Source organism: Physeter macrocephalus, chromosome 11, assembly GCF_002837175.3.
Source record: "Physeter macrocephalus isolate SW-GA chromosome 11, ASM283717v5, whole genome shotgun sequence".
Lineage (NCBI taxonomy): Eukaryota > Metazoa > Chordata > Mammalia > Artiodactyla > Physeteridae > Physeter > Physeter macrocephalus.
This window is the reverse complement of record NC_041224.1, coordinates 88603579-88618714: the sequence shown is the minus strand read 5'-3', so window position 1 is coordinate 88618714 and position 15136 is coordinate 88603579. Positions and strand designations below refer to the sequence as shown.

The 15136-nt window shown below is 37.7% G+C and overlaps 1 protein-coding gene across 5 annotated transcripts in view; it reads right to left on the bottom strand.

Moving 5' to 3' along the window:
- Positions 1-15136, bottom strand: part of GABPB1 (GA binding protein transcription factor subunit beta 1) — a 69894-nt gene that overhangs the window by 29725 nt on the left and 25033 nt on the right. For all 5 annotated transcript variants that reach the window (XM_007115915.4, XM_007115914.4, XM_007115917.4 and 2 more), the window contains exon 2: positions 465-572. In XM_007115915.4, the coding sequence (XP_007115977.1) occupies positions 465-572 (108 nt within the window). The remainder of the gene's footprint in view (positions 1-464; positions 573-15136) is intronic.

The window sequence follows — 15136 nt, the reverse complement described above, 5'->3', positions numbered from 1 at the left end:
GGTTCGCGCCCCGGTCTGGGAGGATCCCACATGCCGCGGAGCGGCTGGGCCCGTGAGCCATGGCCGCTGAGCCTGCGCGTCCGGAGCCTGTGCTGCGCAACGGGAGAGGCCGCAGCAGAGGGAGGCCCGCATACCACAAAAAAAAACAAAAAAAAAACCCATGTGTGCACAGAATATTTGGATAAGGTTGTCTAATATTAAAAAAATTATATGAACCATTCTCTTTAAAAGCAAGCTATAATTCTAAAACTGCAAACAAATTTGCAAAAATATTAAATTTTCACCACTTATAAACACAATACTGACTAAACTTTTAACTGGAAAAACTCAAAAATGAGAGGAAGAAGAAGAAGGAGAAGAAGGAGGAGGAGGAGGAGGAAGACGAGGGGGAGAAGGAGGAGGAGGGGGAGGAGGAGGAGAAAACAAAAAACAAAAAACCCCACAACATTAAAATCATTCTTTACCCAGTCTGTAGTAAAAGGAGCTCCATTAGCCATCAAAATACGAACTTCATCATCTTGACCTGCTCGAGCCGCTTCTAAAAGCTTCTTTCCCAAATCTACCAGGGACATCTAAACAAAACAAAGATGAATTTAACATCTCTATTTATACATTATGACATAACTTTTTTCCCTTCTATCTTTACTAATAAGTCAGTTCTCAATTAGACCTTCAAAAGGTTGTGATATAGTTCCTCTGAAACTACAGATCACACAAGAGCAATTTTTATTTGAATTTTGGGAACAGATTTTTCTTTCTTACCAAATTTTTAGCTAGGATAATAAAATTAATTTGAATTCTCCGAACATAGCTGGTAAAAAATAGAAGAGGTAAGTGGCAAAGAAAGCTTGTCTAAAATTTAAAACTAGCAACAAACTGTTTTCACTGGAGGAGTTGCAGCAATAAAGTTTTCTCACAAATGTAAATAGAAATAAGGTAAATATATTATCCTCTTTAAGTGGTACAAAATTTAAAATAAATCTACCATAACTTTTTTTTAGCAACAGTGAATGTGCTCAGAATTTGAAAATAAGTATTTTCAACCCTCGTACAGGCAATGTGCATATAAGTTCTTCCAGAAAAAGGCACAATTCAGGGCTTCCCTGGTGGTGCAGTGGTTAAGAATCCACCTGCCAATGCAGGGGACATGGGTTCGAGCCCTGGTCCAGGAAGACCCCACGTGCCCCAGAGCAACTAAGCCCATGCACCACAACTACTGAGCCTGCGCTCTAGAGCCCGCAAGCCACAACTACTGAGCCTGCGTGCTACAACTATTGAAGCCTGCGCGCCGAGAGCCCGTGCTCCACAACAAGAGAAGCCACTGCAATGAGAAGCCCATGCACCGCAATGAAGATCCATTGCAGCCAAATAAATAAATAAAATTAATTTATTTTAAAAAAAGAAAGGGCACAATTCACATTCAATGATAATAGTGAAAAGAGAGTCTAACAGTATTATCAATGGAGTATGTGTCTCATTAAGAACCTATAAAGTAAGTATGCCCCACATCCTGAATCCTGAATACAAGATATCTGAAAATGTCACAGCCTAGGATGGGTGTGTGTGTGTGTGTATGTGTGTGCGTGTGTGTGTATGTGTGTTTGTGTCATCTTAAATAAGAAATATTGAAATATGTGTTAGGGAAAGATCATGTCAGGAGTACATAGGGGAAGAAAGATTTGAAAGTATCAGAAATGCTCAAATTCAAAAGATGACATTTCTAGAAGAAGAAAGTTCCCAAATCCAGAAAGACTATTCAATGATATTATATGTATCTGGAGGAAAGGCAAACAGGTAGAATTTGAAGGTTGTGGGGATGGGAAGATATGGAACCCCTGAAATTTACACAAGAAAAAATGTGCCTGGGGTATGAATTTGTCTCAAAAAGTGAATACTCTTTGAGTTGAGGGGAAATAAATGATAAAAGAGGAATGTCAGGTGATTAGTATATCCCAATCTGGTATGAACAGGAATTACTCAAGGAAGAGGGGAAAGGAGTATGTGTGTGACAAGAATGTTGAGAGAGCTTGGAGAGGTTATTATACCAGAAAGGAACAGAATGCATCACATAATTAGAGGTGTTAGGAAATCTAAAAGGGTTGATTAAAGGTTGAATAAAAAATATGTCCCCAAAAGAACACAAGTTTGTGCTTAAATTATTGTATTTTTTAGTAGATTTCATAACACAGAAATAACCAAACATAAAAAGAGTGACCAGGGGCAGATGTTAATACTGGGAGCTCACACAATGATAAGGTGAGATGTACATGTCCAAAACAGGCATTTGACATCAGACAGGAAAGAATTTTTTATAGTTGTTCTCTTTGTAAGAATAGAAATAATTCATAATATATCCTATGGTGAAGAATAAGAAGAATAACCACATGCACTTGTGGGTTTTATGTGGGGGGTCTTTTATGCCTTTTTGTGACATTCACAACATTTTCACCCTTGAATGTCTGATTTCCTTTCCTTTTTCCTCCCATTCTCTCATTCATACGTTGGTGGAGTCACTGGAACCCCAAATATTCCTTAATCCCACTAAAAGCACTAAAATCAAGAGATTACTGTTCTTTAATGAAGGATTTTTCCTAGGGAATATGTACCAGCTGGATATAAATTAATAGCATATTCAATAGGCAAAGAATCTGAAACAATAATGTCCTACTAAAGGCAGAATAAGTTAAAAAAAAAACTGATCTCTCTTCTACAGAAATACAGTAAAATCTAAACTGGCCATACTAACAAAGACAGTGTTCTATAGTCTGGATGACCGAAATTTAATATTAACCTGGTTTTACAATGAAGTAAGTCTTTCCCCCAAATACACATTTTTAAATATGTCTTACACAGCAATATAAAATCAATCTGCATTCATTCAGCATACATACTGCCAGATGGTTTAAATATCTGGATATCTTTTATGAAGTGGTGGTTTAGGGCTTTTCCTCATTCTTACAAATTGGATTGTCTGCCTTTTTCTTAATGATTTGTAAGCATTCTTTTTTTTTTTTTTTTTTTTTCCCGGTACGCAGGCCTCTCACTGCTGCGGCCTCTCCCGTTGCGGAGCACAGGCTCCGGACGCGCAGGCTCAGCGGCCATGGCTCACGGGCCCAGCCGCTCCGCGGCATGCGGGATCTTCCCAGACCGGGGCACGAACCCGTGTCCCCTGCATCGGCAGGCGGACGCTCAACCACTGTGCCACCAGGGAAGCCCTGTAAGCATTCTTATATACATTCTGGATATGAGTGCTTCATCAGATATAATATGTATTATAAATATCTCCTTCCAGAACCCTGATTTCTTGACTCCACATCCCACGTTCTTTCCTCGATATCACATACTATCTTGTACAAGTAGATAACTGTCATCTCATAAAAATACAAATAAAATAATCAAACTAAAATCAAAGATATCACAAAAATGAATGTAAGAAACACTGAAATATTATTTAAAAGGTTTGATTCGAAAAGAGAGAAAAAAAAAAAAAAACACCAAGCACCCAACAGATCAATAGTCAAAGGGCAGACCACACACTTTCTAAAAGAGAAAACAGAAATAATTCACAAGAGTAAATATGTTCAGTATCACTGATGCTCAAAAAATGTGAAGTAAATAATTTTTAAAGTCAATTTGCAATATTTAACAAAAGTTATAAAAAAATGTAACTTTTGTTAAATATTAGCCTAATCCTAATGACCTAATAAATGACCCCAGTTCTGAAGACCTATCCTAAAGGAAAAATGAAAATATACTGAAACGGATCAAAAATACGTATGTGTGTATGTTTTTATAATGTGAACAAACTAAAGGTAGGAAAATAGTTAAACTGTGGAACCTAACAGAATAAGATGCAGTAATCTAAAATACTTTTGAAGTTACATAATAATATTAAAAAGTTATGCCATGTCGAGTGAAAAGATAAGACACAAAACTATTTTTGAATGTCAAAATATGCATATACAGAACAAAATACTGAAAATATTAACAGCTGTTAGGGTGGTATGATTATGGGAAAATATGCCTCCATTTCACAAAGTTTCTGTAATATCTTCCAAATTTAAACAATGGGTATTTTTTAAGGGACAAATTGTGTGACTGTTAACTAAGTAAACGCTGACATTAAAGAAAGTTATATACTACTGACTTACTAAACAGAAAGAGTGGAAAAAATAAAGAATATGGAGGCTACTAGGGACCTAAAATAGCAAACATATTGATCTGCTTATAAGAATTGCAACAAAACAATGATGCATTTGAACAAATCAACTTCTTACATAATTCTGCAATTTTCTTAACTATTTAAAACATCATATTTAAGGACCTAGGATACTTAAGTTACTGTGGTTTTGAAATTCCATGAGCAATACAGGTGTGTAGATTAATGTAGCTAGATACTTTTAAATTGGTGGTTCTCAATGGTAGCAGCACTGCCTCCTAGAGGATCCTCTGGATTTATATAGAGGCATTTTAGGGATTACTGGGAGGAGGGATGGGATGAATACTTTACCAGCAATTAAAGAGCTCTGCAACTTGGAAATTCCTCATTTCACTGGTTTTTACTCATGGTAAAACTTTGACTAGAATCAAATTATACTTTAAAAAAAAAAAAAAAGCAAGTGCCAGAGATACTAGAGGTCCAGCAATGCAAGAAACAATCCAGTATGGCAAAGAATTGTCACATGTCTTGTTGACTTTCAAAGGTCCCACTGAATATATCTAAGACTAGAACTTAACTAATATGTAAACAAAACAAATTTTCCCACAGTATTAATGAACCTCAAATTTTCTAGACTGCAACAGTGCATCTCTTTGTTTTATTCAGAACTTTACTAAGAGTTTTTCACCATTTTAGAAAATCATGTCACCAATGCCAATGCCACTTGGTTATCTGAATTACCAATATATATTATAATCAGCTTTCACAGCTATCACATTCACAGTGATTCATAGTCATTCTCTGTACAGGCACAAGCATTTGACTACCTCTTGTTTCACCTAGTGTAGTCTGCTCCCGTACTTACATATTGAAATACACATTTTATTATAAATTGCTTTCCTTCTACTTCTCCTTTACATTAAAATTAGGGCATCATAATGATTTTTTGAAATTGTGCAGATACATAATATTAACTATGATTTTCATTTCAAGTTAGTAAAATGGGCAATACAAAATATTTATTATAAAAGAGAGCAACAGATGTAATAATATTGAAAATCAATGGAAGAAAATACATGTGAGATCAAGTAAGACCAAAATCAAAGACGTTCTAATTTTCTTGTCAAGAAATTTAGTGAAAGGTAAGATGACAAAAATACCAAAATGTAGCAATTTCAGTCCTGATTCTCACTGGACAGGAACATGCACATCATAGTAGAATAATTCTGACCCTTAGAGGAACTCAACTGAGTTAGGACAACAAAATTGGCCAAGAGGGGGCTTCCCTGGTGGCGCAGTGGTTGAGAATCCGCCTGCCAATGCAGGAGACACGGGTTCGTGCCCCGGTCTGGGAGGATCCCACATGCCGCGGAGCGGCTAGGCCCGTGAGCCATGGCCACTGAGCATGAGCGTCCGGAGCCTGTGCTCCGCAACGGGAGAGGCCACAACAGTGAGAGGCCCGCGTACCGCAAAAATAAAAAAAAATTTTTTAAATTGACCAAGGGGACCACAGTTCCATGTCGAGCCCTCAGTTTACTTAGTTCGTTACCTCTATATTAAATCCTCAGAGATAAAGCGTTGGATTTACATAAGATCAGTTAAAGGCTTAGCAGAAAAGGTTGCTTTTCTGGTGTGGCAAATAACTTTTCCACAAGCATATGGAGAAGCCTAATTAAATTCAATAAATTTTAATGAATGTTTAAAATACTTACTGAAAATATATTGTGTGTATGGTACTGAATGCCATTTAGTTTAATACTCCATTCTTCTTGAGAATAAAACCAAAAAACTCCCACTAATAAATTCCACCTTGAATTTCTTTACTACTTCTAAAAAAGCTTATCATATAACCTGATATAAACCATTTTTAACTCCAATTAAAATGTATTTTAATAAGATCTATAGGGGAACTTCAAACTGTCTATAAACTTGCTACTTTTGCTCAAAAGTACATGCTGAGAGGGCCATCTAGTGGTAACCGGAATTACTACCAATAATTACACTTGTAAAGTTTAAAGTCTGTTTTGTTTTGATTTTCTATAATTCATAGTTCGCAGAGCTATTGTGAGAATTATAAAATCTATTGGACATGAAAACTCTCTCTAAGACTACAAAGTACTAGTTCTATTCGAATTGTTATTAGCACTCAAAAAAAGAATATGAATAAAAACACTTAGAAAATGTAAGTCTACTATAACACACTTAATGATAAACTTTGTCTCACTAAAAATTTTAAAATAGGACTTCCCTGGTGGCGCAGTGGTTAAGAATCTGCCTGCCAACGCAGGGGACACGGGTTCAGTCCCTGGTCCAGGAAGATCCAACATGCCGCAGAGCAACTAAGCGCATGTGCCACAACTACTGAGCCTGCGCTCTAGAGCCCACGAGCCACAACTACCAAGCCTGCGCGCCACAACTACTGAGCCCACGCACCACAACTACTGAAGCCCGCATGCTCTAGGGCCTCATATGCCGCAACTACTGAGCCCACGTGCTGCAACAACTGAAGCCCTCGCACCCTAGAGCCCACGCGCCGCAACAAGAGAAGCCACTGCAATGAGAAGCCCACATACCACAACAAAGAGTAGCCCCCACTCACTGCAACTAGAGAAAGCCCATGCGCAGCAACGAAGACCCAACATAGCCCCCCCAAAAAAAGTTAGAATAAAATTTGCAATATCACCCCTATGCTCAATGAGTACAATTATAAATCCAATAAAACTCTTCTAAAGTTTTGCATCAAGAAATTTAGCACTGTGTATGCATCTAAAGTTTTTTATTTTTTGTATAATTTTTTAAAATTTATTTATTTTATTTATTTATTTTTGACTACATTGGGTCTTCGGTGCTGCACGCGGGCTTTCTCTGGCTGCAGCGAGTGGGGGGCTACTCTTCGTTGTGGTGCACGGGCTTCTCGTTGTGGTGGCTTCTCTTGTTGCGGAGTACGGGCTCTAGGCACATGGGCTTCAGCAGTTGTGGCACGTGGGCTCAGTAGTTGTGGCTTGTGGGCTCTAGAGCGCAGGCTCAGTAGTTGTAGCACACAGGCTTAGTTGCTCCGCAGCACGTGGGATCTTCCCGGACCAGGGTTCGAATCCGTACCCCCTGCATTGGCAGGTGGATTCTTAACCACTGAGCCACCAGGGAAGCCCTGCATCTAAAGTTTTTTTAAATGTTCATACTCTTTCACCTAGTAATTCCACTCATATAAATCATAAGAAAACTATTTGAAATATAAATATATTAACAGCAATGTTATTTAAAATAGGGAAAAACTGAAATGCCCTACTACAAACAATAGTTAAATTAAGATAGATCATAATGGAATGTTGTAGTCTTTTTTTTATATTTTTTACTTTTTATTATGGACAATTTTGAGCATATATAAAAAGACACAACAGTATAATGAAACTCCACATAGCCACCACCTAGCTTAAATATAGATTATGCCCAGCCCATTTCCCACCCACACTCACAACCTTGTAATAGGGGAGAACAAATCTGACTTCATATTGGATCTGTTTCTTTTACTTTAACCTTTGTATTCTATTGCTTTTGCTACAAGTTAAGAATGTTGTCTATAGCCTGAAATGTACAGGATAGCCCATCCTCAAGGCTCTGACCTTTAAAGGTATAACACTTTTCCATTCACACAGAGATATAAAATTGCAGAACAGATAATAGCATCTGTCTTATTGGAGGTTTACAGGGTGCATCATGACCTGACCTACCTGGACAGATGCAAGAACAAAGGATTCCGACACCAAGTTTGCAACAACCAAACACGCCCCCTCCCCTTTTAGTATAAAAGAAGCCTGAATTCTAACTAGGGTAAGACGGTTCTTTGGGTCACTAGTCCACCATCATCTCAGTCTGCTGGCTTTCTGAATAAAGTCACTGTTCCTTGCCCCAACAACTAGTCTCTCAATTTACTGCCCTGTTGTGCGGTGAGCAGTACAAGCTTGGACTCAGTAACAACATCGTATCATTTTTTTTTTTTAATTTTTGGCTATGTTGGGTCTTTGTTGCTGCGCGGGCTTTCTCCAGTTGCAGTGAGCGGGGGCTACTCTTCATTGCGGTGCACAGGCTTCTCATTGCAGTGGCTTCTCTTGCTGCGGAGCACGGGCTCTAGGCGTGCGGGTTTCAGTAGTTGTGTCTTGTGGGCTCTAGAGCGCAGGCTTAGTAGTTGTGGCGCATGGGCTCAGTTGCTCCGCGGCATGTGGGATCTTCCCGGACCAGGGCTCAAACCCGTATCCCTGCACTGGCAGGTGGATTCTTAACCACTGCGCCACCAGGGAAGTCCCCATATCATTTTATCTGTAAATATTTCAGTATGTCTGTCCAAAAGATAAAGGTATCTTTTAAACATAATAATGTAGTTATCTAAAAATATTATTTACAAAGAATATGTTAATAGTATAAGAATCAGGACTCTAATTTGAATATATCATGATCTTAACTATGTAAAAAATGCATAGAAAAATACCTAGAAACAATATACCATGATAATGAAAATTATGGATTTTTTCTCTTTCTTTCTAGTCTTCCCTATTTCTTAAGTTGTCCATAATGTGCAGATATTGCTCATGTAATTAAAAATAAACTTTTAGGCCCTTCTCACCTTCTGAGATGGCCCACACCCTGTCTGTGGAGCGTGTTTCTCCCAAGGCTGCTCTCGCTTTCTGAGATGGCCCACACTCTGTCTGTAGAGTGTGTTTCTAAATAAATCCCCTTCAGGACTTCCTGAAGAGTAGCCCCTGCTCGCCACAACTGGAGAAAGCCTGCGTACAGCAATGAAGACCCAATGCAGCCCCCAAATTAATTAATTAATTAATTTCAAAATAAATAAATAAATCCACTCCTATCAAATAAACTTTTATTTAAAAGTTTTTCATCAAAATTAGATTACATATAAGCCTTTAATGTAGAAAATTAGATGCTGAAAGAATATTAATGGTAAAAAGATGTAAAATGGGACTCCAAGTAAAATTAAGCGTATTATTAACCATGTGTATAACTATATGTATGAAGATATTCTTGGGCATCAGATTTTACATTCTCATAAGAAAACAACTTCAGTAATAATAAAAGTAGTGCCTGGTATCTTGCTAAGTCTTAATCTGCATCTAACCAAGACAGTTATTGACTCCATTTTGCAAAAGAGGCAAGCGAAAAGTAAAAATTACCAAAGAGTACTGGTTTTGGTCAAAAGATAAGATGCATATTGTGACCTCCTTTCAATGTAGAAAACATTGGGAATCTGCTGGGATGTAAAATAGCATGTCCTCCAAGGATTTAAGCTTAGTCTCTCCCTGTGTAATTCCTCTGAAGGGAAAAATCATCATATGAACTCCAATATATTTGGATTTTTCTCCCATTCCCATTTTGTCTAGTGGAATTTTTCCTATTTTTTAACGTTAAAAATAAAACGATGTTTTCAAATATAGCTTAAAAAAATGATCTCCCATTTACTTTTTTTCAGAAAACCACTAGAAGATATGCTCTACCAAAGCCAGGAGTAAACAAGAAAGAAGAATTAAGGGCTTCAGGAAACAAGGGATCCAATATAAACAGAGTGGAAGAAGACCCCACAGATGATGGTAAAGGGAGACCCCAACATCCTGCAGACTTGGAAAGCAAATCCAGGCTGGAGCCAGAGGACAGAGTTTCCAAGGAAGGAGGTTCCCAAGGAAAAGACATGCTGGTAAATCTCCTAAGAGTAAAACTTTTCTCTTTTTTGAGGTGGGTTAATCATGGATATAAGAAATCTCAGCAAAAGAAAAAGACTAGACAATTTCTTTTTCAGAGGGAGAAATAACTATACAAGAAAGGAATTGTAATCCCAATATATACATATATGACAGGGGTTAGCAAAGAATAATAGCTCTAGGGCTGTAGTAACCAGTGAAAACTAATCCAAGCAAAATTTTTGGTGTAATTCTATTGAGAGGATAAAGGGCAAGGAAAATATGCATAGAGATTGTTTGGTTTAAAAGAACTAAAACTTCATCTTCATAAGTAGGAAGTCAAAGATGTCTAAAATAGAAAAATCAAGAAATAGCATACCCTTGTGATTTAGAAATATGAAGGGAAGTACTAGAGAAAAAAAAAAACTAAAACATAAGATAGATGCCTCTGGGAAAGAGGGTTCTGGAATGGACAGGGATGACACAAGGGACTGCAGGTTTTTTACCGTAAGCCTTGTATTTTTTACTTTTTCAACTATGGACATGTACACTTTCATAAAAATAAAATTACAATAATGTGTTCACTGTATACAAGAAATGTATAGTTCAAAATCAAAGTCATCCCCACACCTTGTGTTTTTACTCCTCAGAAGTAACCACTATTTAAATGTTTAGTGTGTATCCTTCCTGATCTCTTTTATGCATGTTGAAACACACATACACACAATGCCTACTTCTTTCTAAACAAACAAACCAAAAAAAACACAAAAAGGGAACATATTACATTGTTTTGCAGCTTGCTTTTTTTCACTTACCAGGGATTCCCTTTTTTATCAGTGACATCTTTCTCTGTCAGTATACACAGACCTAAACATCCTTTTTACTGGCTGCACAATATTACGGAGTGTGGTAGGTAGGCTGAATAATGCCCCCCCACCCCCAGACATCTAGATCCTAATTCCCAGAATCTGTGAATATGTTCGTTTACTCGGCAAAAGGGACTCTGCAGATGTGATTAACTTAAGGATCTTGAGATAGGAAGATTATCCTGGATTGTCCAGGTGATCCTAATGTAATCACAAAGGTCTTCACAAGTGGGAAGCAGGAAGTTCAGAGCCTGAGAGAAGGAAGCACAGATGAAAGAAAGGGAGATCTGAAGATGCTACAGACGCTAACCTTGAAGACAGAGAGGGGGGTCACCAGTCAAGAAATGTAGGCGGTTTACAAACTAGAAAAGGAAAGAAAATGGATACTCCCCTAGAGCCCCCAGGAGGAACACAGCCCTGCTGAAATCTTAATTTTAGGTCTCCTGACCTCCAGAACTGTAAAGTAATACGTTTGCATTGTTTTAAGGCACTAAGTTTGTGGTGATTTGTTACAGCAAATAGGAAACTATTACACTATAGACAGAGGAAACAAATACATGGAGTATGAGTCCATTAATTATTCGATCCCATTTTATATTTTCATTTTTACAAATAGTGCTGCAACACTACATACATAAAACATGCACTTGTGTTTGCATTTTTATAGAAATTATTCTGAAAAGTTTAGTTGCTAGATTTTTTTAAATCACATTCTAATTGTAACAGACAGTGTCAAATTATCTACCAGAAGATTATACCAATTTACCCTCCCACTATCAGTGTACAAGAGTGACTGTTTCTCCATAAGGTTCCCCACTCCCCTAAGAACTTGATCCTGGGTCAAGAACTCCTAAAGTCAAGGCCAAGGATCCAGTGAAATCATATTCACAAAGCTGATGAAAAAACTTGCTTCCATAATAACTTTCTTCAGGAATCATGACCTGAGGAAATTTCACTACTACACCAGGAGAGCAACACTTAAGTACAAGACACAACTCTTTACCATCTTTAAAGCCTCTATTAAAAGGACATTCTTTGCCCCCAGCTGGGAGTCAGGGAGAAAATGTCCTGCTTGGATTCTCCCATGACATTTTTCACCCACTCTACCAGTGAAAGCCTGCTCAAAACCCTGTGTGTTCTCATTTGATCCACCAACTCACCAATTATTAAATAACAATAATTCCTGACATTTATAACAGTCTAAGAATTTTACACATATTAACTTATTCAATCTCACATAATATAAAGTAGGAATTATTATCATCATGATTTTACAGATGAGGAAACCAAGGCACAGAAGGTTACACTGCCCAAGGTCAGCCTGCTAGTGGGGATCTGAACCAAGGCAATCTGGCTCCAGAGTGCAGACTCATAGTCACTATGCTCTACCCCTGGTCTGAACCTCCTAGTAACAATAGGCCAGATGTCCCCACTGAATGCAGGCACTACCAGTGCTACTCCCCGGCCTAAACACTATCTCTACCCACCTAATTTTATTTCACATTGAACATAGAGGGAAAACAACAAAACTCGCCACCAAATTATACTCTGATTTGCATTGGTCACCAAATAGTTCATGTTTATGTCTTATCTAAATTACAAAATGCCTGGAGGCTAGGATGATAGCTAATGTGTCTTTCCACAGGATTCCTTTTCTTTTCCCCTTAAATATTGGCAGTTCCTCAGTGTTTCATTTTTCAGCCATTTTTTCCCTTTCTCTACATTCTGTCCTCTAGCAGATTTTATCTTTCTTAGCCACGGTTACCTGAAACTTCCAACTCTATCTTCACTCCAAGCCTCTCTCCAGAGCACTAGACCCAAGTATTCACCTGCATAGACACCTCCACTTGTACATCCCAAGGCACTTCAAAATTCAAATTGTCCAAGTACTGGCTTGTTCCCTAGGGTCAGAAACTTTGGAGTCGTTTTTGACTCCTCCTCCTTCCACAACCCCCTCAATTCCAAACAATCATCAAGACCTGCCACTTTTACTCCCTAAATCTCAAATCCTCTACCTCTTTCCACTGATACAGAGTAGGCCTTCAATAAATATTTGTTGACTGGATTTTCTCCTCTGCCACAATCCTTGCCCATGCTTCCAACCTTTCTCTCTTAGAGCACATCTAAACTAGTGTCTATGCCTCAGTCTTGCCTTCCTCTAATTTATTCTCCACTCTGTTACCAAACTTCTTAATCATTCTTAAAGAGAAATCATGTCCCTCCTCAGTTAACTCAGATAAAGTCAAACTCTTTGCCATGAGATTCAAGGCCTTTCACATTTGGCATCTGCTGCTATTACCACCCACTCACACTGAATTCTATACTCCAGACGATATGTTGCACTAGGCTCTTTTTCTCATCTTTGGGCATCTATACACAACATTCCCTCTGCCAAAAACAGTGTTCTTCTCTCCATACCCACTTTGCCATATTTATTCCTACTTGTTTTTCAGAGTTCAGTTTATCTCCTCAGAGAAGCCTTTCCTGATGGCCCCTAAATTAACTCAATTATCTTTCCTGTGTGTTCTTCTAGCATCCTAAGTTTATCTCTATCATGGCATTTATCAAACCACATTAAACGTGCCCATTTACTTGGCTACAACTTGTCACTGCACCTGGGCTATGGTGCCTGGTAAATGCTCAATTAAGTATTCTTTCACTGAATCAACAATGTTTGGGCACTGTAGAAACTGCAGAAATACTTGGGATAACCGATAAAGTCACAACATTTGACTTTTTAAATGTAAATTAGGCTGAGAGCTTCACAAATTCTAGAAAATAGCAGAATCAATAGAATGCTCAATGAATTCCTATCAACCTTGTAACTAAATTCCTCATAACTGAATGAGGCTGGGACTTGCCTGGATATTCTCCTTTTACTGGCAGCGACTCAAATTGACAGATTTGATCCAAAATAATCTGAGGTCAATTCTATGTTTGCTGAGTCAAAGGAGAAAATTGTGAACATAATCAGTAAGAATGGATAATGGCTTCGTCTGGGACCCTCAGAATCACTCTTGGACCTGCCAAGTTAGTAATCTGGACAGCAAGCCAGAACTTGTCTAATAACCAGCAACAGGAGAGTGAAGCAAGATCAGCTCAGGGCCACTCTCAATGACAGTGGATCAAATCAGTACCAAACTGAGTTCAAAGGTTTCAACTCAGTATGTTCTAGAACTGAACCATCCAATACAGCAGCCACTAGCCATAGGAGGCTACTGAACATTGAAATGTGGTTAGTCCAAATGTAAAATAGCTCAATAATTTTTATACTGATTACATGTTGAAATATTTTGGATATATGGGGTTAAATAAAAAATATTAAAATTAATTTCACCTGTTTTTATTTTAAAATAAATTTTACTTTATTAAAATTTTATTAAAATTTATTTTAAATAAATTTTTGTGGCTACAAAAAGCTTTAAATTAAACATGTGGCTCACATTATATTTCTATTGGACAGAGCTGTTCTAGAATCACTAGTCAAAAATTCTTACAGGCACCTACCTTAGAATGTGCAAAAAGTTGCAACATTTTAAAGTAAGATATGGGGCAGGGGTGTATGCTGTGGGGAATGAGAGAAATAAGTAAGGGACATTAAGATGCACAAACTTCTAGTTACAAAATAAATGAGTTATGGTTATGAAATAGACAGTGGGGAATATAGTCAATAATAATGTAATATCTTTGTATGGTGGAAGATGGTAACTTGACTTATTGTAGTGATTTTTAATGTATAGAAATATCAAATCATTATGTTGTGCACCAATAAACTACCACAGTGTTGTAGGTCAATTATACTTCAAAAACAAACAAACTCATAGAAAAAGAGATCAGATCTGTGGTTACCAGAGGCAGGGGGTGGGGGGAGGGGGAACTGGATGAAGGCAGTCAGAAGGTACAAACTTCCAGTTAAAAGGTAAATAAGTACTAGGGATGTAATGTACAACATGACATTAATGTTGTACAACATTCATGTTGTACAATATTAATGTAATGTACAACACTATATTAACATGGCTTAATATAATTAACACCGCTATATGTTATATATCAATATAAAAGGGTTCTGAATTTTTGAATCTTATTTTATTTTTTCATACAGCAGGTTATTAGTTATCCATTTTATACAGATCAGTGTATACATGTCAATCCCAATCTCCCAATTCATTACACCACCACCACCCACTCCCCAACTTTCCCCCCTTGGTGTCCATATGTTTGTTCTCTACAACTGTGTCTCTATTTCTGCCCTGCAAACTGGTTCATGTGTACCATTTTTCTAGGTTCCACATATATGCGTTAATATACGATATTTGTTTTTCTCTTTCTGACTTATTTCACTCTGTATGACTGACTCTAGGTCCATCCAGGTCTCTACAAATGACCCAATTTCGTTCCTTTTTATGGCTGAGTAATGTTCCATT